At 40.9% G+C, this 27,804-nt stretch overlaps 1 protein-coding gene and 1 long non-coding RNA gene across 4 annotated transcripts in view; one reads left to right on the top strand and one right to left on the bottom strand.

Annotated features, from left to right (window-relative positions):
- Window positions 1-221: 221 nt before the first annotated feature.
- The window catches only part of Grm1 (glutamate metabotropic receptor 1), a 370,085-nt gene continuing 342,502 nt past the window's right edge, over window positions 222-27,804 (bottom strand). For 2 of the 3 annotated variants that reach the window (XM_052751016.1, XM_052751017.1), the window contains one exon: window positions 222-4,065. In XM_052751016.1, the coding sequence (XP_052606976.1) occupies window positions 3,123-4,065 (943 nt within the window). In that variant the 3' untranslated portion in view covers window positions 222-3,122. Of the gene's footprint in view, window positions 4,066-12,217; window positions 12,303-27,804 lie in introns of all 3 variants that reach the window. The other variant, XM_052751018.1, reaches the window with a different exon arrangement.
- Window positions 12,313-26,456, top strand: LOC128118421 (uncharacterized). Its single transcript, XR_008221207.1, has 3 exons — window positions 12,313-14,441; window positions 17,773-17,849; window positions 18,831-26,456. It is a non-coding gene; the product is annotated as an uncharacterized LOC128118421 (long non-coding RNA).

Raw genomic sequence — 27,804 nt, forward strand, 5'->3', positions numbered from 1 at the left:
GACAATGGAGGTCATAGGGTTTGAAATTCTAAGTTTGGATTCCATGCCATCAAAGCTAGACTGTTCCATTTTATGACCCATCATGCATATTTTGTGTGATGCTTAAAACTTCCTCCTTGAAAATGTGTTCTAGGCAAAAATCAAACTATTGAGATTATTTGTTACACTGGCCCACTTCTGCTATTGTAATGCTTACAAGGTTCAGAGAAGGAACAGACACATTTAATAAATAGAAAATATTTATTATGATACAGCATCATCAAGATTATTTGACAAAAGGCAGTAACAAGCCAAAGGAAAACACTTTTACAGGAAGCGAAGAAACACTTTGTATAAGCACATACGTTACAGTAAAGGTATTTTTCCCTTTAGGTACAGGGTATGTATGTGTACATCTCCAATTCTGAACAATTATATGAGCTAATATTTCTATTTATTCTGGAAAATTCATAATAATGTTAAGAGTAGGCATCCAGTAATATTTTAGTCAGTATTGAGTGTGTTCACCAAATGTCTCAGACTGAAACCCCAGAACAAACTCGCCTGTTACAGCATTCGAATAGGAAGCATTGCCTCATCTATTCTGGCAAAAAAAAAACAAAAACAAAAACAAAAACAAAAACAATAACAACAAAAAACCTGAATGCACAATTCCATAGTAATGAAGGCCATATGTTGGTGCCTCAAGAATTAAAAGAACATAGGACGCAATATGGGTTCTCCCGCTGTTTTCCCAACTTAGTAGAAACCCGTCTATTTAGCACTGAACCATCTTTGTTGTTGTGTTTTGGTTTTTGAGACAGATTTTGAGAGCTAATTAGGCCTGGAATTCATTGTGTAGACTATGCTGGCCTCAACCTTACAGAGATCCACCTGCCTCTGCCTCCCAAGTGCTGGGATCAAAGACGTGTGCTAACACGCCCTGCTCTGCACCATCTGTTTTTCTCCCATTCTGTTTCTTTACAATGAAAACACAGAGCTCAATTCTTGAGGTCTTTGCAATAAGGATGTTTAAAAATATTTTTTTTTAAGGAAAGACAGAAATTCTTGATAAGGAACTCACTAAACTGGGCAGTAGAATGTGGAAACTTAAGAAACACAACTCTGACACAGGAGTTGATGTTAAATTCCGAACAAATGATGCTTTGGGTATTTAGAGATTCTAAGATGATGCATTTTTGGCTGAGAAATAACTAGCTTCAACATGAAGAAAGCAAATTAAAATGGCTGAACATAAGGCATAAACAAAGATATTTAAAGGGAGCAGATTCATCCCACAAATAATAGAAGAAATAAAAATAACAAGAACAATCCTTTTCTTTGGGGTTAGAAAAGGCAGGGGTAAGATGGAGTAATTGGATCACATGTATGTGGATATCACAGAGTAGTAAACATAGGGATCATAAGGAAGAGATGCTAACAAAAACATAAGCATAAAGCATGTAAAATTTTTTTAAAAAATGAAGTGTGATTGACAGGCAGATGGTCGAGACACTCTGAGCGGACTTGAGTATCGTCACACACTAGAAGACCATGAAACTCAAGTAGCTGTGGAAAAACTTTTTAAAAATATATCTGAAATATTCTAAATATTGCCTTTTCAACCTTACATTTTAATAACAATGTGCACAAGTTTATAAAAATGTACTTTTTAGTGTCACGCACTGTTTGGTGACCTTTTTATACAATGCACTTTCAAACTATTTCGTTGATAACATTCTCACATCGTAAAATATCTGAAAAATAAATCCCCACCTAGAAGGATTTCCATCGCAGCTGCACGTGAGAAACATCAGACCACGGACCCAACCTTCAAAGAGACACTGGTAACAGTGATGCAGAGAACATCACTGGAACATAAAAATATTTATACTATACCCGAAAGACAATTTCCTAGTTGCAACTAGACTGACATTACGTGGTACGAATTTTATAATCACATGTATACAAGGAACACAGGAAAACACATTCAGTTGCTAGTTCCAGGGACTCCAGGGACAATAGGAAAGAATTGAAACCAGTAATTGTTGCTATGAGTACACCATTAGGTTCAAAGATACATTTGTTTCCGTAGCACATGGGAGAAACTGTGGCACCACATTGTACTTATACTGAATCTCAGAAGTCCAACTGGTTGGTATTATTTGCTACAGTAAATGGAAGGTAAAACTTGGCAACGTGGCTTGTCCTCTTTTGCTGACGGGCAATGGAGAACCTGGTTGGCACAGCACAAGTGAGTTCACAAAACGTCTCTGACATTTTTTGTCATCCTCCTCCCTTCCAAAGTTATCAATAAACAAGCATGGAGTCTGCGAAGCTCGTTCTTTTGACCTTGCTCAAGGACCTGTGTGGATATCGTGTCTTGCTTTCCCCCTTTCCCCCCATAGCACTTCTGATATAGTTCGTTTGGGTGATGATTTTGCTCATACTTTCATTTTCCTAGCCAGAGGGAATTAACAGAAATTCAAGGTGTTACTGTGCCTTTATCCCAGGTTGACTACAGGCTTGGCACTGGATCATAGCAGTGAAAAGGGACCCTCATGAGGTCAGTTCCTGGGGCTCCCTTAGTCCAGGAGTCTGCAGGCTCAGCACAGCGAAGGGCTTCTGAGATGGGAGCTGTTGTCCCATCGATGTCCCTACGTCCCATCCTCTCCTTATCCACTCACCAGGAATGTTGTGAGATGAACTAATGATTCAGCTGGCACCATCACAGGGCCTGCTCCGCTTCTAGCTTCACAAAGAGAGTGTGGGCAGATATATGTATGCACGGTCGAGCAAAAGAAGAGATTGTTGTTGTTGTTGATTTTATTTTTACGTTTTATTATTTTTCCCCCCCGATAAAAGTTACATACCATATGGAATTGTGCTTTGTCATAATTCCCTTTCTTCCTAGAGAAGGTTTTTGAATAATTCAAGAGTCACAATCCTGGCCGGGACCACTGTTCACTTGGCATCTTTCCTCTCCCTCGTTAAGGCAGCCACAGCATTCATTCTTCATCCCCTGCGGACTGTGGTCCTCCATCACCATGCTTCTCCCAGCTTCCTACACGTTTCCAGAGGGGTTGACATTCCTTAGCACATTCCTTAGCATTTCTGGCTTCTCCGAGCACAGTTCCCCCCCCCTACAGGGTGGAAGAGCTTTGCTTATAGTCCCTCAGGATGACAGAGGCGTAGGTCACGTTTGGAGGGGTGCAGAGCACTGACTCAGACACTGGGGAGCTGGGTACCGAACTGCCAGAGGCCACTGAGTCTCGGAACGGAGAAGGAGGCGTCAGGGCAGGCGAATCCTCTGGGGTTAGCTTGCTGGCTGCGGGCAGGTCCTCCTCCTCTTCCAGTTCGTCTTCCTCCGTGTTCCCTTCGCGCTCATACACGAACTCCTGCAGGAGCTTGAACCTCTCGCTGTCATCATCGTCGTCCTCGCCAGGAGGGGAGATGGGCTCCTCTCGGAAGGTGCTCAGCTGCAGGGGCAGCATCTGCAGGTGTTGCGGGGGAGGCGGGGGTGGGTACAGAGAGCGCAGCCCGTTCCCCGGTGTCCCCGGGCCTGCCAGCACCGCGTGCAAGTCCGGGATCCCCGCGCCAAAGTTGGTGACCACGCCTTGCAGCTGGTCCATCAGAGATTTGGGCTGCTGCGGGGGTTGCTGAGGGGGCGGCGGCTGTTGCTGTTGCTGCTGCGGAAGAGGAGGAGGCAAGCCCTTGGGAATGACGGAATCAGCCAGGAACAGGGGGGTCTCCTCTGCGGTCAGGTGAGGCGGCAGAGGTGGTGTGGTGGCCACAGGTGGTCCGCGTCGGTGCACCACCATGGAAGGGCTGCTGGGAGGGCTGAAGCGAGCCGAGGGGGTGTTGTCCTCTTCCTCCACATTGTAAAGGGTCTTGGTGCTGGCATCTGAAAAGGTCAGGCTCTTGCCAGAGCCTTGGTAACTTTTAGTGAGGGGTTTGATCACGGCCGTTTGGTTACAGGCCGTCTCGTTGGTCTTCACGTGCACAGAGAGGCGCTGCCACACGTGCTGTCCCTTAGGCGCCTGTCTTCCACCTGGTTCAGACCATGACACAGACTTGCCGTTAGAACTACGAATAAAATAGAGATGGGTTTACTTACACACGGATCCTGCACAGAGGACAAAATGCATCTGAATTATGTCCACCCCCAACGCTGTGCAATTCAGCTTCGCCATCCACCTCCCCTGCTCCCCCTTACAGTAAATCAAATACTGGCAACTTCAGCTACCATAGACTGCCTCTGAAGAGGGGACCAGAACATTCTACTCATGCCGAGGAAAGAAGCGCTAACCCAAGAGAGGTTACTAGCGAAAAAGCCTAGTTAATTGCCGAAAATGGCTATTTCCATTCAGCTATACGATTTCACAAAGTACGCCCTTCGCCACCACACATACGCTAGTAATGAAACAGTCCCATTGACGGCAATTAATGAAGTGGTTAACAAATTAAAATGACCTTTCACTACAAGACTGAATGATTATCGAACTACTGGAAGAAAAAAAAATGAAAACACATACACACACACACACACACACACACACACACACACACACACACACACACACACCACTTAAGCTTCCCGCAGAAACAACACAGAGGTTTAGTCTTAAGACCTACATATAACGCTACTCTCACTGTGCTGTGGGATTTATGAACTAGAAGCGCTCAGTTGCTCATTCTGATTTGTACTTCCCGTCAGTAGCATGAACATAGGGAGGACGCCTGCACCAAGGAGGTAAGACCAGGAAAAAAAAAATATGTCAGTGGCTGCAGGGTTTCGTAATTTCCCATTTTCTTTTTGCTCATCTTAGAACACTATTCCTGATGCATACAATGTATGACAATTCACATAAGGTTCAGATTCTCAGCTGCTCGTTAGGAGTGGGATACTCAAATACAGACACCACAGAAGAGAGACAACATGACGGGCTAACACAGTGCTCACAGCTGGCACTAATCCTCCCACCAATTTTGATGCAAATGAGCCAAAATTAAGGTTCTAAGAAAGCAGTGGTCACTAAGGCCAAGGACCCTGCTTGGGTCCCTTTCCACTTACCTTTGCTAAAGGAAAATTCTAGAACACCACCATGCTCCCAACCTCCTCAGCTGTTATGGCTTAGTTCTTATATGCCTCTCAAAAAGCTTGTGTACTGAAAATTAGCTTTTTCAGAGCAGAGGTGTTGAGGGAGGAAACGGACTTTTGAAGGTGATTGAATGATGAGACTTCTGACCTCATTAAAGGATTAAGGTATTTGAGACTCAGAGCTTAGTGGGTTTCTCCAGAAAGAGGCCTTGTAGTGAAAGCCAGCCCCCTCCCCCTCTGCTTCCAAGCCACCATCAGGTGAGCAGCTTTGACCTGCCACATGCTCTTGATCAAGATGGTTGCACCTTGGCATAAGTTCAGGAACGACAGAGCCCAGTGAACTTGGGCTGAAACCTTCGAAAGCACGAGCTAAAATAAATCATCCCTCCTTTCAGTTGATTCTCTCAGATATTTTGCCACAAGAATACACAGCTAATACATCAGCCTTAACCTCCCAGTGAAATCCCAACACACCAACCAAGAGGAAAGTCACCCTGAAGAAGAAAATACAAAATGTTTTATGGCAACCACAAATCTTATTCATTCTAAATATTGCAATAGTTTGGATCTTGCTATTAGAAACTCTGATGATTTTCTATGTAATTTTTGGCAGATGGTGACACCTTACCACACCATTCTATTAATAAAAGCACTCACTGCTAATACTTAAAAAGAAGTAATTTTCTTCTGCTCCCCCCTTTTTTTAGGACTTTGCTTTTTCTTTATATCTATTAAAGCAACAGAAAAAGGAACACAAAAAGAACAAAGTTGTGACATTAAAAGAAATTGGAAAGTGAACATTCTTTCTTAGGTGGAGGTGTGAAATAGGTTGTCCCACACCGCAGTCTTTTGTTTGAAGGGGGAAAAAAGTAGAAAATGTTCGCTAAAACAATGGTTTATTGGATCATTTTGAAAGACAAGAATGAAGGCTTCAAAACTTACATATGATTCTTAGAATATTTGTGATGAGGGTAATGTTCAACATTTTATATTTTATAACCTTGAAAAGTGAAGTGAGCCTCAGAAGTTGAGATTAATTTTAAAGTCAGATACTGAATATAAAAAGCTCAAAAATAGCTATGACAGCTAAAAGTCTGACCTCATGACTTGGCAGGAAAGGTAGTTCCCAACAAAACATTGCTCAGTCTCCGCCTAAAACTAGCTGCAAGGTATCCTTGCATTCCTGGAAAACCCTGAGGTAGTGGCTCTTCTACTTTACTTATTTCACTGACTATACCATTAGCTGTTTTTATTACTGTCCAAGGATCCACCCCAGGCCTCATTTTGGATTGTACCCAAATGTTAACAGTATTTTTGATGATCAGGCAGGCAGCTATAATCACAATTTAGTTCTATTTTAATTCAACACAATTTTTATTCTTGTGATGGGAGATTTTTCACTATCACTGTTAAAATTAGCAGCATTCTTTCCCTCAGAGTCTTGCTCTAAATTATCTGTAAAGTCCTGTTTAATTAGGAAACAGATATCATGCCCCAGGGCATTTGGTAGATTATAAAAATTAGACTAACCTTTCCCAAGGACAAAATAAATTGCTTTGTAAAAATCAGAGATAGTGGGGGAAATGCATCATGGCATAGACATTGAGGCACGGGTTATTAACTGCTCCTTCAGGATAAGTCACTTTTCATCTGTGGTCCAGAGACAATCTGAAGGGTCTGTGGATCTACACACCTACTAAGCACTGTTTGTAGACTGAATAAATAAAATTTTTATAGGAGAAAAGTGTACCACTGCTTATAAATGCTTTTTGATGGTATTGTGATGAACTGCTATTAAATACAAACACAACTATATTCTGAGATGCTCTCATTGTGTTCAGTAAACACTAGTCAAGGTAATTGCAGTCACTGGTTCAGGTAAAGACACAATCCTGTTCCATGTGAAAAGTAAGCATCCTACCTGAAGAGACTGGAAATTCATAGTTATTAAGAAGAGAAAAATACATAAACTTTAGGGTGTTGCAAGTGAAAAAAATATATTCAACATAGAATAGTGCTGTGAAATGAAAGCTATGTTTAAGTCCAGATATCTTTAGTGTTTGGGCTTCGGCCACCAGCTTCTTGCTTCCATTGTTTACCTTTTTTTTTTATTTCTTAATCTTAAGAAAGAGCTAGGGATGTAGCTCACAGGTAGTAGAATGCTTGCTTGCCAAGTGTGCAGGAAGCCCTAGGTTTGATCTCTAGTATTGCATAAACCAGGTGTGATGATACATACCTGTAATCTCAGTATAAGGAGGTTGAGGCAAGAGAATCAGAAGTTCAAGGGTGATCTTCAGCTACATGGCAAGTTCCAGGTCACCCTGGGCTACATGTGACTCTGTCTCAAAAAGAGGGGCAGGGGAGCAAACAAAGCAATTGGACTTAGAAAACTCCATATGATTGTCTCAAAGCACTCTTTGTTTTGATTTTCAAAGACATACTTCAGATAGAAAATAACCTCCTTCCTGAAGATAAAACACTGTGGGTCAGGGCTAGCTTACCTCTGGTGGTTAAATATATTTAATGATACTACAATTATTGAAATGGTCAGTGGTATAACCAATGTACCTTGAGCCTCTCTGGTTATCAGACTATAAAATAATGGGCCTGGAGAACGTAGTGTTTCCCTAGGATCGCCTCCTTGGAAGTAGAAACATCTGAAACCCCAGGAACTTTACAACTTGTCAGGCAATCTTGAAGGAGAGACTTGAGGCTAAGCCACTGCTGGGCAGAAGCATCCTTGGGCCTGATTGCTTAGCTCTGCACACCCCCTGCTTTCTGTTTAAACCATACCCTGAAGACAGGACAAGAATATGGATTTGGGGAGTTGCTGTATCTCTTTGGGCCCATCTCAGTGTGGTCGCACTGAATAAATCCCCTTCTCTTGCCTTCACTATTAAATTGGCTCTCTTTATGGGCTCAACCAGGACAAGTAGCCAAACCTGACTTGTTGGGGACACAGGCTGCGATCCGAAGTATAGTGACAGTAGGACTCACAGGAAGAGGAGATGGATGGGGAGAAGACAAGGCTTCATTCTCCCATACAAAACTGACAGGTCTGTGGCTGCAATCCTGGAGTCAACAGTTCAAGGTTGTTGCTTTGATTGTTCCACTGGGTAAGGGTCACAAGTCCCACCCCCAAACAAAAACCCCAGTATTTACAGCATTTTTTTTTTCTGAGACAGGGTTTCTCTGTGTAGATTTGCGCCTTTCCTGGATCTCGCTCTGTAGACCAGGCTGACCTCGAACTCACAAAGATCCTCCTGACTCTGCCTCCCAAGTGCTGGGATTAAAGGCCTGCGTCACCACCGCCCTGCTTACAGCATTCTAAAGAATAGCTGGGAGTGGGTTGGATAAAGAGATTAGTGTCTTGTTGGCATTCAGAGTGAGTCTGTCTCTTTTATTTGTTTCTGTAAGTACTGATTACATCTGCAGAGGACACGCTCTCTGTTCCAGGGATCTCTAAAGTGAGAACAGTGGGTGGGCGGGCTGGAGATAGGAGGAAAGCATCCTGCACCAGCGGCCTGAAGAGGAGGCAGACAAAAAGCCAGTGTTGTTGCCAGGCTGAAGAGCTTTACAGCAGTATCCAGAGAGCCACAGGCAACACAAAATCTTGTCAAGAAGGGAAAGGTCCCTCCTCAGAACCTGAGGAGGCAAGCATTTGTTTCTATAAAATGGGGGAAATAGGGCCATGGAGGTGGCTCACTGGGTGATGGCACTTCCTGCTGGGCCTAAGATCCGGAGAATCAACACTGAATTCAAATGGTGGAAGAAGAGAACCAGTTCCCATGAGTTGTTATCTGAGCTAGACACATACATACCTTCTCCCCAACCTCTCTCTCTCTCTCTCTCTCTCTCTCTCTCTCTCTCTCTCTCTCTCTCTCTCTCTCTCTCTCCATAATCAGTTAATTAGTACAGTAAATGAAACAAGAGCATCAGGAAATGCCATGGAGTTCCAGTAGGGAGAGAAAGGCTCACCAAGAACAGCGTCCATGAGCCACCAGCACTGGGGTACCCTCCCATGGCCCCACTGCTTCAGCCTGGTGTCAGGTTACCTCTTGGAGTCTGGCCCAAGAAGCCTCTGGTGGCACTGTCCATCTTTTCACCTGCATACGCGTCAGCCAGTCAGCACCAGCATGCAGTCTGAAAGGTGGTGACTCTTGCTGATTCTTAGGCAGAGGAACTGTTCGAAACCATTTGAGTCAGGCTTCTGTCTTCCCAGGCAGCCCCAAGTTAGTTTTTCCACACTGACACTAGTTCCACTTCTTGAAAACGTTACAGAAAAGTCTGAATATTTAGCACATTCTCTCCACTGTGGAGGACTAGGAACATAATTAAAATTTCTTGCCTACTCACCATTACTCGTAATAAAGAGAATCTTGAATGTACTTTTGAAGACAGATAGACTCTTATTATGTGAGAACTCGATAGTTCCTGTAGATAATCTTAAGCAGTGCTGTGAAGTTTCTCCTTCCCTCTGAATTCTGTCCTCAACATGGGTTAGTCACAGAACCATTGTCTTAGTGAAATACATAATTTACAAAGTCAAAATATTTGACCCTTATCTAGTAATCTTCAGAGCAGTTGATTTCTACACCTTCCAACTATATGACCCAGGATGAAGGACAGCACACACGCAGACACACACACACACACACACACACACACACACACACACACACACACACACACACACATCACTTCGCTTTTCTATAACTCCATGATATCTTTAATAAACCAATAAGATAAAATATATCCCAAGTTTAATTTTCTCATCGACGTCAACACAGCATGGATATCTCTAGAGCTCTGCTCCCAGCATGAGATCTACTGTTCTGAGAAAATTACCAAGTCATTTCCAAACTAGAGGAGAATGCTGAGGAGTATTGAACCTTTCCAAGCAAGTTTCAAAGGATCTTTGGTGTTCAGTCATTTGTAAGCTGATGAAAGAAATTCTCTTGTCAGAGTTTACATAAGATGTCATGTTTGTGGGCTGGAACTGGCCCAGAAGCACTGCTCTTGTAGAAAATCTGAGATTGGTTCCCAGTACCCACTTGGAGCACCTCACAATCATTTATAACTCAGGATCCAGGTGATCCAACACCCTCTTCTGGTCTTCATGGGTAACTATAGTCATATATGTGGACAAACACATGTAAATATAGCTACAATATTTAATAATTTTGTAAATTATTATAAAAATCTTAAAAATATACTGTGCTGGTACCAGGGTATTGTCCTAGTAATGGGACCTGTGTGTTGTTAGATTCCTGTAGGAAATACAGGTAAGTGTTACTTTTGAAGGCAGTTCAGGTCAAACACTAGCCTGTCTTCTATGGTCCCTTCTACTAGACATGGATTTTAAATGCCGGTCACTTGATGCCCCTCAGTACTCACAGGCTGCCCTGCAAATATAGGGCAGTTGCATTGCTCTGCCTGGATTATTCCTCAGGGGCAAGAGAGACAGAGACAGACCACAATGATCCAGTTTATTTCTTATGTTAGTCTCTTTGCATGCTCTTAAAAAAAAAAAAGTGGGAAATGAAGGTTACAGAAAGAACACTTTCTTGTTTTCATTTCTCCCAGACACCCATGACTAAAAATATCTGGTCTTAGTCTAAGGGAAGCAAGGTTAAAGCCACTGATCTCTCTGTTCCTTTATAGTTGAAGATGCGAGGCTTGAATAGCCTGTTCCTAAAGTTCTTGACAACCCGCCTGTTGGCTTTGCTCATAGGTGTAATTTTTTTTTTCTTCTTTAATCACCACCAAAGAAGTATACTTGGCTTTTACTTTTGTTTGTAGAAACTCACCTTTAAGTCATGAAATGTCAGTTGTTTCTCCTCTCTCTGGCCCTGCTGTCATGGCAAGACAAACACATCCACCCATCCCTATCAATCCCTGTTGACAGGCAGCCAGCGGTTATCACAAATTAGGGTCTCCTTGCTGTGTCCTTGGCCAGACTCACCCTCGGTGCAAGAAACACTTTGTGCCTTTGGACTCGGAAGAATTTCAGAGAAGGCATCCAGCTATGGTACAGTGGCTCTGTTAGGGGCTTCCAAAATGCCACTAAAACATACTGGCATGACTACCCAATGTGCCCTCCCTATGTCTGGATGATTTGATGGAGACTACATTGTTTGGATATAGGATTCTACAGGGAAGAGTAGTAAAGGAGGCAACAGACTTCCTGGTACAGTCACTGAGTAAAGGGAAGAGACGCCACGGCTCCATTACCAGCCTCTGCCGCCAGTTCTGTACCAAACATTGAAACAAATTGGGCTCTTCTTTCTGAAGAGCTATTCAAGCCACAGACACCTCATCAGTGGGCTCCCTCCTGCTGCAGGAATGTGTACCTTTGACTCTCCCAGGAGTTTGGAGGGCTGTAAAGGAACAGCTGAGAAAGACCACAGACTCCATGCACAATGAATCGAACATGGTCTAGGTGCTTTGGTTAACTTAAAGAGACACTGTCAAGAGCTAAAGGTCAAAAATCGGACCAAACATGCACCGATTTTTTATCAGACTTGAATGTCTGATAAAAATCATATAGAATGCTGGGAAATTTGTTTTTATTTATTTGTAAAATTTGCTTTTAAGTGGGACTCACAAAACCTTTGTTTTGTGTTCCCCAAGGTGGGGGAGACGCCCAGCTCATGTTGGCACCCACCCTCGCGCGCCCACGTTGTGGAACTTTTCATAAATTTCAGCTATAGCTTTTACTTCAATGCAGACAGGATCATTTCAAACATTTGCGCAACAGCAAAAAAGAAAAAAGAAAAAGGCAAAAGGAAAAGAAAAGAAAAAAGGGCTCTGTTTGCCAAGGAGAAGCTGACAAATTTGTTGAGGGGAAGATTCACTTTCGAGCTCATGAGTGGGAGTCACCGACCAAAGTGAATCCTTTAAGCTGCGGGGAGTGCTGCATTGGAACAGAAAATAAGCAGAGAAACTAACGGCTTGACAGTGTCCTTTTAAGAACAATGGACAATCAGCTAAGGCAGTCGTGCAAACCACGGCACGTCCACGAGTCCCTCATTCTTGATAGCATGCACCACATTTGGTTCCATGTTAGAGAGTGGAAATACCCAGGAGAGAGAAAGCAAGAGGCAAAACAGTCCATGTCCATGCAGCTTCTCTTACACATTCACTGCAGTGTGGGGGTTTTCAAAGCTGCACATGTGCCGACGGACACTGGCTGCTGGGCGGGAATTCTGGCTGCCTCTTCCTGAAGAGTGAAAAGAGAAAGCAAGGGGTTAAACAACATGTGCCACAGCTATGGTGATTGCACCACTGAGGAGGTACCTGGTCCAGGGTCGGGCCAGGCCTGGCTCCTGAACCTTTCTCCGTGGCTCTGCTTCTATGTCCTGCTTGGAATTGCAATTATGGCTGTTTCATTGGCAATGGCAAGTAATATTGATGGAGTCACTTTTCCATCATAGAAACATCTCTTTTTAATGCTCTGTGGATCTCTACTAGACTAGCTCTTTCCATTCCATTCACTGTTAACATGCTACTTTAGGAGGCAGTAGACTGTCATATAGGTTGTCTTTTTTGCTGCCATTTTTCTTCATGGAAGCTCCTGAATTTTTATTTGAAACCATGGCTTTCCTTTGCATTGTGCATTGTCTAGCATGTTAGTCTATCATTAAGGTATGGCCGCCACTTCATTTCTTGTGCTCACAAGATTGTTCATGTGTAATAGTGGAGTGTCAAGAAATCCACCTTGTTGAGATTGTGGGAATCTGCTGCAAAGGGACATGCCATCTCATCCTCTGGCTGATATTTCCTTGTACAGCAAACAGGGTGATCTGTACACTGTGTCATTTTTGGCAAGAGAGAAGAATACTTTTTAGACAAGGCGAGGCTGATGGGGCAGCCATGGGGAGGTAGACTAAGGAGAGGCAGTTCCCCAAGAGTAACACCAAAATAGTGGTAGGAAAGCTATCTTGTCATGCCACACAGGAGGGCTATCTATCCTGGAAAAGACCTTCAGGCGTAAGATGCTCAGGATGAACCATCAACGTGAACTCTTGGTGATATGGAGGACAGTGGTAGAGTTCAAGAGAAGTTTCACACATTAGGAAATTCTGTAATTTTTTATTTCCCTGTAGGTTTCCCCAATGAACTCACACATGTGTTATATTAAGTCTGTATTTGACCACCTACTCTAGTCTTTGGTGATAGTCCTGCAGGGTTAGCCAGAGAGGGCCATGGCAGTTCCTCATCCCATCAAAACAGAAGAGTAGAGCCTTAGGAGGAGAAACAGGAGGAGAAAAGAGAATAGGAGGAAGGGAAAGTCAAAGAGGGGATGCCAGGAACAAACGATCATGGCTCTTCTCACAGTCAAAGTTTTTCAGCCTGATGTCTAACAGGTGCTGAGAAGTTGAGCTGTGAGTGTGAAACCTCCATGTAGAATTATCATTTGTTACCCTTGAGAAGCAAGGAATCTGATCTGAGTTTATATGATGAGGAAAGATTTTTTATGCATACTTGAATACGATAGAGAAAAACAAAACAAAACAAAACTGACCAATGAATAGATTGCTACCAAACTGCAAGCACTCATAAACCATTTGAAAGTATATGCTGAATTCTACAATTTGAAATTCTTGTCCAGAAGTGAGAAATAGAGACAAGTTGGTGAAAGTTTATACCTACTGAGAGAACCCATTCATTTTTTTTTTAAATCAGACAGACCATGTTTGCTGTTTAACTTGCCAAACTAAACTAACAATGACATCCAACCTGCCAACCTGAAATCACAAATACCATTTAAAAATGAACAGCAAAGAGGGGCAATGAGGAGAAAATCCTGCTTGAATATATAAACAAAAGTAGGAGAGAAGACTTAACTTGTAAAATATTGCTAAAACTTTCTTTCCTAAGAAAGAAGCTGGAGAGCATGTCCAAAGCACTGGGCTTTTGTTTTGCTGGAAACTGCCTGCATTCATTTGACTTTAAAATGAACTCTGCTTTGGAGAAATGTCTACAGATTGGCCTGGTCAAATGGTGTCAGGCAGCAGGGTTCCTGGCAGGGCAAGCTTCAGAAGCCCGAGATCCAACAGAGCCCTACATTTGCTGTTCATTATTCTGGGATCAGCCTCTTAAAATTCGTGTCAATTTATCTTTAAATTTGTGTTCTGTAATGGGGGAGGAGAAAATGGAACATGTCTTGGAGCATCAACTCAGTGTTCTTATTTTACTTGCATGGATCTTTGGCTATCTGCTCTCTTGTCCTTTAGGTCCCAGTCATTTTAGCCTCTCATCCCTACAGATGGCAAGGTATCACCATAGCCTTCCAAGGCAGGGATCTTGGGCACAAGCCCCAGAAGGACCTACATGTGTTACCATGTGCCCTGTGGAGGTAAGTGGAAGTTTCTCTCTCTCTCTCTCTCTCTCTCTCTCTCTCTCTCTCTCTCTCTCTCTCTCTCTCTCTCTCTCTCTCAACATTTAGGCAAACTACAGGGTAGGAGTGGACCTCTTACCCATCCTTGATCCAGATGCTTCAGATGTCTCTGAACTGGTGGAATACTCTGGAGTTCACATATCTAACATGGATCAGGTAGGAAGCACATGAAATAAAGAGGCAAATCACTTTGAGTTCCCCATGGTACCTGCACAGGGATTGACTGGGAGTAGAACTTTGCATCTTGGAGGGTGCACATGTGTAATTCCCAGGATGGGTAGCTGGGGTCACAACTAGAATGAGTGATTTGCCCCCCGGGAATGTCTTTCTGTACAAGTAAACATGACATTAAATGGCAAACGTAAAACAGAGAGAATATGCAGTGAGGGGTAATAGGTTTGCGTTGTACCTTCATCACTTCTCCAGCTTTCGAACTAAGGACTTCATGTCTTAGTTTTGCACTGGACCTTGCAAGTGATGTAGCAAGGGCTGCCTGCTAGTAATAAACAACACACAAACAAGGTGAGGACTGCCCTGGAAGCCTGGAGTCCTGACATGCATACCACCTCTGCACAGGTGCGCTAATCTGCATGCTGGGGCAGCACCTGCATTTCTGTGGTCCCCGGAGGGGCTGTGATAAAAAGCTCCAGAGTCTCTGTGGCTGACTCTCTCTTTTGGGGGCTACATCTGCATTTAGTGAACAGTTTGTGGTTGCTTTTGGTTTCAGTCAGATGGATGGCTTTATGTAGTAGTAACTGTAAGAATTCCAAAGTCACACTAGGCAACCGTTGACCAAAGCAGTTGAGAAGAGTGCAATCTCCTCCGTGATCTTGAGGTTTTTAATCTCTGACTTTGCCTTTGCATTGAAACAAAATATAGAATACCCCTGCATGTGGGCTTTGAGCTTACAAAAGGAGTGTTTACTAAGGATTATTGGCCAAGGCTTGAAAACTCTGATGCTTAACTGGCCGTTTTACCAGATACAGACATACTGAGAGAAGAAGCTTGGCTTTAGGGTATTTTTAGCAATTGTAAAGCTACATGCTCAATCAACTACAGACTCAGCAAGTCAGAGTAAAAGCTTGGAGGGAAAAAGGAGGCATATGGGGGGCTTGTCAAATATAAGTCCCAAATCTGTGCTGGAATCTCTTGGCACAAATTGTGGATTTAAAGAAACCTCAGAATTTTAGTTAGAAAGATCTTTTCAGCAATTTCTTTTGAAAGTGCAAGGTATCCCTCCTCCCCTCCCCCGTCTTCTTTCCTCTCTATCTTCTGTCCATTTTATATAAAGTTGCTCCTTGTCACAGGCCAATGAACAGTTCATAACTTTCCCCACTTGATTCCATTGTCCAAATAATATCCCTTTGTATAGTAGCCTACATCTCTTTGAGTGTACTTAGCTTCAAACAATTTTGTTTTATTGTGTTATTTTATCTACATTAAACAGTCCTCACATCTGTTTCTGACAGGATGTATCCTTTACGTGAACTTCAGAAATTGCAATAATTGTTTTACTAAGGGTGACATGACATTGGTCACTGGACAAGGAACCCAGGAGACTTGGTGTCTTCAATTAGGTCATCCTCTCTTTCACTGCTCATTTCTCTGTCACTTCTTTAATCCATAAAGGATTGTTGAAGTGGTGTGTGTAAAAGTGGCTCCAGAAAGCAAAGTGCTATTCCAGTTTAAGTCATCACCATGAAAGACAAAGAAAGTCACCTACAGATGAAGCCAACAGTCTCAACTTCAGTGTGTGTTTAGATCACACTAGTTCACCTTCACGTCACAACTTCGGCCATCTTCCTTACTCAAGAATTTCAATAAACATAGCAGCAATTAAACTGAATTTTATTTTTATCCCCATCCAAAATTCTGCTTCTCTTTAGGCAGCATCAGTGACATTGAGTGGATATGTTAGGCAAAAGTAGAATCAGGTGAGTCGCCTTTATCTGGAGCTGCACGTTAGGGTTGGAGGTGAATCTACTTTTAGCAGAGACAGAATGTTCAAAGAAATTCCAGATGGTCAGTCTTAAGGATATATAAAGCTCACCGTGGAAATAATGTGGCAGCTGTCCAAACTAATCATGAGGAATGACAGCAACTCTCAAGACCATGTAAGCAGACTGAGGTCTATTTTTTGATTGTCACTGCCATGGAGAAGTGAGATCATTTATATCTCTGATTGATTTCCAGAAGCCAAGTACATTTTTTTCTATTATCTAATTTTAATATTTATTCCTCAGTGTTCACTTATCAGAGTGGAGAGTGAAACTCTGCACTTAGACATAGGTCTTCTGTGAATGTTAATTTCTTCCACTTTATTTGTAACACACATGTTTAGCATAGTGTATTCCATTTTTTAATAAACATGAATGCAGTCTCTCTGTTATAGTCATAAAATATTGCTCCATTAAAAGTTTTTAATCACTGAGATTTGCAAGCTAATAAGAGACTATGAAAAAGATTTAATAAAAATTTATTTACTACCACAGATTCATCACATATTAAAACCCATTTACTTTGGAAAACACTAAGGATATGTTTCTATATAGTAATCTATATACTAATCCTATTTTAAAGAAAAATTTTTTTCACTTCACCATTTGAAACATTTTAATCTGTTTATAACATTTGTATACCTACGCATTAGAAAACAATACATAGAATTTATATTATAAAATTTTGTATGTATGGCCTCTCTCTACATTTTCATTCAACGATTTCCCTTTTCACATGGTATTATATGCACCGACAACTAGTTCACTACTTAAACTAAACTGAATAAATACAGCCCACAAAAATATCCATTCTTCTATTAATATCTGTTTAGGTTGTTTCCCACATTCTGCTCTTGGGAACAAACACTCCAGCAAATATCCTTGCACATGAATGGTGTGGTTTTTAGCAGCAGGAACCCAGAGGTTGAACCAGCGGGTTGTTCCTTCTATTACCAACACTCCCTACTAAAGTGCCTATGCAGTTTACACTGGTTTGTGAGGATCCGTGTTGTTATTTTTTATTCTATTTACGTTTTCAACCTTTTAAACATTAACTTTTTATTATGAAAAATTTTCTCAAATAAAACTGGAGTCTGCTCAACATAAACCTAGTATACCTCTAGCCAATATCCCAGCCTGGTTTTAACAGTCAATAATGATCAAAGGAAAGCTCGATTATTTTATTACAAGATTACAAAGCAGTGATAGAATTCCACCATCTTTCCAGTGTTTGTCACCTAAATTTCTTCTCTAAAGACATTTATGAACTATTTTCCTTCTTCCAATAATAGCTCAGACAAAAAGTGCAAGTCAGATTGATGATGGCACCATATTTCTCCCACCCTGTGGACTGAAGCTAAGAACCAAGGTAAAAGTTGATTTTTTTCCTTAAGAGGTTTCTGCCAGGTATTTTGATTACAGTCATTAAAAAGTGACTAATACAGAACTATTATACCAGAGAAGTGGGGTCACTGCTTTAACTAAGCCTGTGTCACTTTAGGTATTTGGAAATGATTTGTGGGAGAAAATTGAAAGCGTTTAGAAGTATGAGTTAGAAAGCCCTAGAAAGCTGTAAGCCAAGCTTTATGGGTGAACTTGATAGAATTTCCAACAGTCAGCCTGTATTCATGAGGTCTCAGATGGAAACAAGCACTCCATATGGAGAATTACACTAGAAACTATTTATACTGAATTTTGTTGAACTGTTTGCCTATGTTTGACCTATAATCTGAAAAAGCATATGAAGCTGAATTCAAAAGGAATAGACTAATAAATTTTTATAAAGGAAATTTCAAGATAGCATTACCTGTAGGCTGTGGCTTGGTTATCACTGGCTACTTTTTAACCAGGTTTATAGTGATAATTTGGAGCAAATTAAAGAGCAGAAACATTTATAAAACTGACTATTATTCAGAGAAGGAGTTTTTAAAGTTTCATTCAAAGAGAATTCATTTGTAAAGGAAAATTAGTGCCAATAAAAAGAATAAATAATATTTATTCTTTTCACTGGAGCTATAGAAAAGGTCACTGCGGGCATTTCATAAGTTGGTGAGAACTTGCCTACCAAAGACTCTAGTGTGCAAAATTCCAACCTCACTTGCCTTTCCTTTGAAATGGCACCTAGAAGAAAAATTTCCTAGGTTCAGCCACCCAGACACTAAGAAGAAACTAAAACTCTGATCCAAGGAGGATCAGTTACTGTTTAGCTGGCAGCAGAACTTGATCCTATCCACATGGTTATACAGGTATGCAGAATGTTAAGATTTGTGAAGTTATAGAGTATTTTACCAGTGCCCCACAGAAAACCCTGCAATAGATGCACTGTACACCAGGGTCAAATTCTCTACAGGCTCCCCAGGAAAAGGCTCTGTATGAAGTTGGGAAGGTAAAGCCTCAGTTAAAGTGGAGACCTAAAGTATTGGACATAGCAGGAATATGTGCTGAGAACAGCTGCAGGCACCAAACGGAAGCAGACCAAAGAGAGAAACCATGTGGACCATTGATGGTAAGGCTGTAAGGGTGGAACTGTCCAAGCCCTTTGACACATATGACATTTTCCTCAGATGCTAGACATGGAGATGCAGGATGTAATGGTTTCCCTGATGAGTATACTCTTGCTCTGATCACATCCTTCTGTGCCCCCTTCCTCCTTCTTGAATGGGAATGTTTACTCTGTGCCATTGTATAGTGGAAGCAGATAACTTTCCTTTTGATTTTCCAGGGGTTCACAGCTGAGATATTGTTTTTAGTCTCAACAGAAATTCTGGATGTAGACTTTTGAGCAATGTTGGAAGTATTAAGACTTTGGGGACTGTTAGAGATTGAAAAACAGACATGCAAAGCTAATTCTAAAGAAACCTGGAATAAGGAATCCAATTGATAAGAGAGAGGAGGGATTCTGCACGCAGGGGACGTCGAGATCATGATGGGAAGACGTGCAGAGATGACAGGCCACACTAGTGGAAGCCCATGAACTGTAGAATAGTGCCTGGGGAGCCCCCATGGGTCTGAACTAGGCCCTCTGGATATGGAAGATGGTTGTTTGGCTCGAACTGTTCGGGAGACACCCAGGCAGGGGGATCGAGATCTGTCCCTGGTGCATGGGCAGGTTTTTGGAAATCCGGTGCCTGTGGTGTGACGCCCTGCGCAGCCTTGGTGCAGTGGGAAGGGGCTTGGACCTGCCTAGGCTCAGTGTGCCCGGCTCTGCTGACTCGCCATGGGAGACCTTGATTTGGGGGATGTGAGGATGTGGGGTGGCTTGGGAGGGAGGGCTGAGAGGTGGGAGGTGGGAGGAGGGGGATCTGTGGGTGGTATGTAGAGTAAATAGAAAATTTCTTAATAAAGAAAAATGAAAGAAAAAAATAAAGAAACCTGGAACTTGGGGGAGAATCCTGAAATTCTTGGCTAAAGCACTAACATTGGTATTATACTTTTGTTTCCACTAAGGTTTATTTCATTTTATTTTTCATTAAATAGAGGCACGCTTATCACAAAATTAACTTTTGTGACATCACCCTCAAATCCTCAAAACAAAACAAAAATGTCATGCCGCTATCGTAATGTCAAGAGTATAGTCACCATAGCCTGCTAAATAGTCATAGTGGCATTATAGCTTGCTGAGAATGATTAAAGGGAGAGATTTAAGTGGTATAAAAAAAAGACTTCAACTTTTAGCTAGATACAATACCTTGGAAAAAACCAACTCTTAAGCTAAAAACAACCAAATAAAACGTTTTTCAAAGCCACTTGCCGACATTGGGACGGTGTCATGACAACCAGAATCCCAGGGATCAATAAGTCAGAGGAAGAGAACTTCAGTGGGAGAGCAGATAAGCTTCAAGCTGTTTTTACTCTCAGGATATTTCATGATTCTGGATATAGAACAACAAATAGAGAATCCAAGTAGAAGAACAAAGCAGATGGGGGGATGATGAGAGCCTTTTAATCGGGCTGTTGGCATGTACATTTGAATTTAAGTCTCCCAAAGAAGTCAGACCTTGAGGATCCAAGATCTCGCAAGGAGTGAAGAAAAGAAAGGTGGTGTTGAACGAGTTTTATAAAGTTACAGTCTACATTCAATTCACTTCATTCCACCATCAAACGATACATAAAGAAAAGAAACAGACCCCTAAGCAAGAACAGGCAATCCCTGACTTATACTCTTCTGGCTTTAGGGCACTGTGAACATGTTATACACTCAGTAGAAAGTTTACTTTGAAATTTGAGTTAGGATTAGCCTTCATGAATGAGGCTAATGCCCCTATAAACAGAGTCCAGGGAATTATCTAGCTTCTTTTTCTGCTGTATATATGAAGATATATACAAAGTCTTCATCCAAAGAGAGGGGCCTAGTAAAACCCACCAAATAGCACCCTCACTTGAAATGTGAAGTCTCCAGAGCCATGAGAAATCAATGTGGTTTATAGTAGAAACTGAATGAAGACACATCCTTAAACCACACATAGAAATTAGTCAAGATGTACTGTAGCACTTAAGGTAGGAGTCAAATTCACAAAGCTCATAAATAAAACAGGGAATGCCCTGAAGACCTAGTGACTGGCAAATGTACTTTATAGTGATCATAAAAATAATTAATTGTAAAAAGTAATCATTCTAGCTCCATCAAAATTAATAACTCTCATTCTTCAAAATATATGACCAATAAAATAAAGTATCAAGTCAAAGATACAGAAAAATGTATAATATATATTATCATGGGCTTGTTTTAATATCTAGACTTTTCAGTTCTTTTTATTAATTTATTTCATGGCCTTTGAAGTAAAATATTAATACATGCATAGATTTTAATTATGGTTGATCTATATATGGAACACACCCATATATTCAACATAAAAATTAATTATAGAAATGATGATTAGGGGGCTGAAGAGATAGTTCAACAGAAATACAAAGTTCTTTGATCTCCATGCATGTGTTATAGCATGCAACAAATGCACACACACACACACACACACACACACACACACAAGCATGAGTGCCACACAGAGAATAAATAAATGTAAAAAATTAAATAATGATGTCAAGCATAATTGCAGAACTAAAACTAAATGAGCATTAAAACTGAGAATTCTAGTTCATAATGACTGCACAGTCAGACAATGTAGATATATTAAAACAGGGAGTGTATGAGCAAACACTTTTAAAAAACTTTTCTCAGTACTGAGTTGTTAGTAATGAGGGTAAGTATTGGAGAACACTTGCATGACTGTCATGAGAATGCATGAATATATACTTTTGAGATCTACTGATTTGTTGGATTCCTGTTGTGCAAAGAAGGGAATATGTTTATAGTACACAACAATACATGGACTGTCTGTGAATTTCTGGGCTGGATAGGCTAAGAAAATAAATAACAAATAGGGCACAAGACACTAATTTTCAGTTGATGGTTAAACATGATTTTCTCTGTTAAAGCAATATGATTTCATAAAGCTATTGCATGTTCATAATAAATAGAGTATTATAAGCAAAATATGGATATTACTGTCTTCACTAAAGAGATAAAACAACAAGCATCCTGAACTCTGTAAAAAGTAAATGTGCAAGCAAGGCATGCTGCTGTGGCAACAATGAGCATCACTCTTGAAGCAATCATCCTATCATCTTTAGCCATCTGTATTTTTTTCTACTCTGTGCCTTTATAGCCTGGTTTCTTGACATGCACTTCTTTGCCTGCCTGGAAGCTCCTTCTCCACTGGTTAGCTTTCATAATGCCAGAAGTTGCTATGTAGGCACAAAGGAGAGAAAAACCAGCAGTGGTCTTCACTAGCTTTTGACCTTACATGCTGCAATACCAATTTGCCAAGCACGAGGTGCTTCCCTGTGCAACAGCGGTACCACTGTTATATGGGCAGCCAACTGACTTATGACTGCAGCTGAGGGCCAGCACATGGGAAGACGTTCATGTCTGGTATGTGGACCTTATCAAAGACTTATGACTGGGAAGACCATAGGCTTTAGGAATTCACCTTCTACTTTTGTTCTGCTAATTGGTCATATCGAGCTGCCTCTTACTGTGTTTTTTCCCCCCTTTTAATAGCCATAGACGACTCCTGTCCTCACCCTTGATCAAAGAAATTTCCATTTTAGCAAACAGCCATTCATGCAGTGCCTCCTGGCTGGTCAAGGTGCTCAGAAAAAGTGACTATTGACTGCTCATCCTTAAGTGGGACACCCATATTACTCACTCAAAGCTCCAAGAACATTATGGAAGAGGGGATAAAAAGAATATAAGATCCAAGTGATAAGGAGAAGGACTGTTAAACACCGTCTTATGGGTATGACCTGGCCATGGTACTCATGAACTCTCAGCAAGAGAAGTTGTCTGCATAGGCCTGTACAAGACTAATTCTTAGATGAGAAAGAAGCCAGGGGATCTGCTGGCGGAGGCGTACTGGTGGAGGAAATCATTGTCTTTAGTGATGTGACCACTGAGATGCATGGTAGATAGGCCCTTTACCAACCTAGCTATATCCTCAACCTCTTGTTTTTCTATTTTATTAGTCAATGTTAATAATAAACTTATTTTAATTTTGATCTGCAACATAGGTGCATTGTATGTCAATAGACAGTGTCTTGGTGGCCTGAACATACTACGAAGCAAAGAAAAATTAAACTTTCTTCCCCCCTCTCTCTTCAGTCTGAGGCAACTGGAAGAGACTGAATAGCCTGGAGACCATATAATAAAATTAACAACCGTGAAGCCTGGCTTTACTTGTGCTTTTCTCTTCTCTTCACACCTTAGAAACTCATCCTGTGCTCAATGCTGTGAGGCTTCCCTTCCCTGGCATGCTAGTGTTTGTCTACATGGTAAGCAGAACTGTGCAGACAGAGGGAACTGGATGAGTCTCTCTGAGTAGCTGGACATGTAACAGCAACATGCAGAGCCAGTAGTCTTAAGATGGTTACTCATAGGCTGACCATGAACACCTAAGAAACAGAAAATAAATCCACAGAAGATGTAGGAGGCAAAGATAGACCTCCAGTCTTTCTACACAGGAGTTCAGTACTCCAGGTGGCCCAGAAGCATTCTAAATCCCACAAACAGAGCTACCCAGTGTGACTCTTTCATATTCTTTATAATAAATCCCTCTCTCACCTTTGCTTGGATGGACTTAAGTTGGTGTCTATAACTTGCATCCACAGAGTTCTAATTAGTGAGCCTGCAGGTTCTGTCTACATGAGCCAAATCTTCTAATCCCATTGGTACTTTTTTCTTGAGTGCTCAGTCTGCAAACTGCCAATATTTTTGCTCAGAGACTACCTTTACAAACATAGTCTCATGGCTTGTGTCCCTTGAGAGCAGGTGACACTTCATACTGGATGCTAAGGTGAACAGATGGAATGCAAATGACCTCATTTTTCTTTAGCTAGGGCCAAGCATGGACAAGTTGCCAAGCTGTCCCAAACAGGGTGTCCTTCCCCACACACTTTTCATATTGAGTAGCATTTTGTGCCCCCATTTTCTACAGGTCTACAGTTTTTCCATTCCACACAGCATACATAGAATAAGCCGGTCATGATAATGTATACTCACTGTTTCCAGAACAATCTTTCCTTGAAGGTATAATAAGGAGTTTTATGTTGGGATATAGACTTCCATACATCCACTCATATTTTCATAATATTAACTTTACTACATACAATGAATGATAATGACTCTGCTAGACATTGCAGTATACTCTTTCTATAAATATCCTCATTTAATTCTAATAACTCTATGATATAAGTACAGGTATTGCTCTACTTTATAACAAATATGTAGATATGAAGTAAAAATAGAAAAATTACTCAAACATTTGCTACAGACTGTCTATGTCTTCCTAAAATATATACGATGAAGCCCTACCTTAATGTGATATTAAGAGGTAGTTAGCAGGTAATTAGATCATGGAGGTAGAGCCTCACAAATGGAATCAGTGTCCTTATAAAAGTACAGAAGAGACCTTGCTTCCCTTTCTCTCTGCCCTCTGTGCTGTGAGACTATGAGAAAACAACTCTCATTGGAATGCAACAATACTGGCATTTCTCAGCCTCCAAAAGTATGAGAACTAAATTCCCACTGTCTAAGCCACTTGTCTATGATGCTTTTTGCTATGGAAGCCCCAGCGAAGAGACATTTGACTCTGTAGTTATCCATCCACATAAATTACCACATTATACTACTTATTGTTTAATGGTGTTACATCCATAAAGTATAAATTCCTTTATGACATGCTCTATAGTTTATTCATTTTATTAAATCCATGGACCAATAAATACATTATTGAAGTAGCAGAAATAGGAGTTTAATGAGTGATGAAAATAAATGACTTTATCCAGGAAGCAATATTTCAGTTCCATTTCTTTTTCTTCTCAGAATGGCTTTGACCTTTCCCAGCCTGTTACTTATTTGCAAAGGGATGTTATAAATGTGCCTACCTTGGACCATTACAAATATTCTCATGAGCATGTTTCTAAATTAATTTTAGATCATATGTATTGTTGACAAATGAGCCCAAAATCTTACATTGGGGAAGGTGAATATGACCTAACCGTACAAGTTCATTTAAATTTGAAAGAATTATAAAAGGTGACTTGTATTCAAATTAGATTATCCTCTGCATACAATCATAGTATAATCTGTTCATTGTCTCAGTTTAAAACTCAAAATAAAAAATGTAAATATTGGAAGTAGCTATTTTTGTGCCGTGTGTACTCGGTATGTCCTTTGCAAGAAAGAAAAATGAATAAATAAGGCAATGATTTGTGATGACTCCAATTTTCTGCCCTTGATAGGAAGCAGATTGCATCTATCCTCATCTTCCTGGGGTCATGAATGCTCCTTGCTCTTGAACCAGCGGCCACTCTGGATGATCTCCCATTGTAGCATCCTCCTCCACATGCAGGGTACTTAGTGAAAGTGTTCCTGAATGTTATCTCTTCTACTTTACTCTTTCCTCATGTCATAGCTTCTCTAGCATCTGCTTTAAATGTTTTGACAATTGGACTTCAATTCCATATCTCTTGTTGAGACCCTTATTTTGATGGCTAAACTTAAATTTCTAAGTAGCCCATGGGCACCTCCCCTTGGGTGCCTTTACAGCATCTTCAACCAGTAACTCTGAAGTCCAACTTATCAATGTCTCTCTATCTCACTGCAGGCCATGAGTTTCCTCTTAACTGTGTGTTTTTTATCACCCAGGGCCAAATTGAGACAGCCACATTCAACTTTTATTTCCTTAGTTCATCTCTCTTAACTATTTTTCTGGTTCAAATGAATGAAACTCAGAAAGAAAATTGCAATACCTTTAATTCACATTTCATTCCAGTGGTATAATTAAAGACTTTTACCTTTAAGACTTAAAAAAATTGACATTGAAACTCTGTTACCTAATATTTCTATAGTTAACCTTGTCCCGTAAAGCTTATATGTGATCCTGACATTCCACAGAAACCTTTACTGCACTTTGTGGTTAATAGAAAAGGTATCTAATATTGCATTAAAAATTGGACTCTAGCTGTAGTTTGTCTTCTTTCTGTCACTCTAAGTTTCTTCTTTCTCTCCACCCTCACACCATTCCATGTGCTTCATCTTTATCAGATTCCATGCTATGGCCCAGCAGTAAATGAACACAGCATACTCTTCACTTATGTTATTTTCTACATGTGAAATAAATCTCACTGTAGAGTGATTTGTTCTGCTGAAGAAATTCATGAAAATGAAGTCCAAGTTACAATGCTGTTTAAAAGTCTTTCCAGACTTTCTTCAGATATTACAACATAGGAAGAAGTCTTTCATGCCTGGTCTCTTAAAATATCATGCAGATCCTTTCTCATGACACATGACACCCCATATTGACTTATATTTGTGTCTCCTTTATTATACTGCAAGAGTGCCTTGCCCTTATATGTTGACTCTGAATAGTCTCTAACATAATATCAAATACTTAAATGTTTCTAAGTTAACAGTTGAAACAATAATTGATTACATAAATGATAGAATCAATAGTATACCCTGCTGAGTAAATGTTCTTATCAAGTAGTAAAAATCTATGACAAATACTTCAATAAAACTATCTGTTTACTATAAAATAAAATTAAAAATTACAGTAATGTTAAAAACTATATATTGTATGATTTAGGGCAAGATATGTAGTGGGTAAGAGGTCTTTGTGCACACAAATAAGTACTGGAGAAGCTAGAAAAGTTAAACACACAGGCTTGTCTCTTCAGTGGAAGGAGATGTTTGTCTTTCTTTCTCCTGGAATGTTGGGAAAGGATGTAGTTTACAGCCTGGTGATCATTTGGTATCTGTAGGGCCAAGCTTCACCCCTGTCCTCCAGAATATTATTTTTGTTTATCCCAGACTTTCCCCCACTAAATCTTCAGTATTTCTTCTAGGCCATAAAACCTATCCTTATGAGTGACATCACTTGTACTTTACAACAGCCTAAGTAAATTCTATGTTGTTTTAGTGCCAGACCAATCCTGACTCCCATGGGCATTATGTTTACCTCAGTCATTCTCCTTAGATCCTAAATCTTGAACACTGCTTCGGAGTCAACAGTACCCACTGTTATAAAAGAAGCCAGACCATTTTATAAAGAATTTCAATTTAAACATGTTTTAAGCTTTGTGATACTCAGGGGACTGAGTTAATTGCCATCAGAAAACTTTTTTCCAAAATTGTGCTATGGTTATATATGGCTAAAATCAATGACCTGCGGTCAGACTCCAGAAGTCTGTCCCAGCACTAGCTAACTAAGTTGGGCTGAACTGAGTTTCATTCTCACCTCACCAGGATCGTTTTCCTGTTAGCCTGGTGCTTGTAGGGACTCCCACAAAAATAATCTCAGAATATCAAGAGCCTTTCTCATAAGCCACAATAGGACATGTGTTCTTCTCAGAGCAGAGGCGCTTCTACCATTTCATTCTGATGTCTGTTGGCTCACTGCCAGCTTTCTTTCCACAGCCAAAGTAGGACAAAGAAACCAAACGCTGACCCAGGGGATAATGACTAAAGTGAAGGCTTAATGACCTATTCCTGAAGACAAATAAGATCCTAGTAGGGAGCTATTTAATTTTCGTTTCCGTTGCTGTGATAAAATAACCCCGACAAAAGCAGCTCAGAGGTGAAAGGGTTAATTTCAGCTCTCAGTTCCAGGTTACAGCTCATCATAGCACAGAGGTCAGGGATACAGGAGCTTTAGAGCGTCGGTCACATTTGGAGCAGAATGTCATGAATGCATGTATGCTTTTACTCCTCATCCAGGGCCTAGTCCATAAAATGGTGCTGTCCACACTCAAGAGTGGGTTATCCC

The sequence above is a fragment of the Peromyscus californicus genome, unplaced genomic scaffold (assembly GCF_007827085.1).
Source record: "Peromyscus californicus insignis strain IS unplaced genomic scaffold, ASM782708v3 Scaffold_22__1_contigs__length_63687245, whole genome shotgun sequence".
Classification (NCBI taxonomy): Eukaryota; Metazoa; Chordata; class Mammalia; order Rodentia; family Cricetidae; genus Peromyscus; species Peromyscus californicus.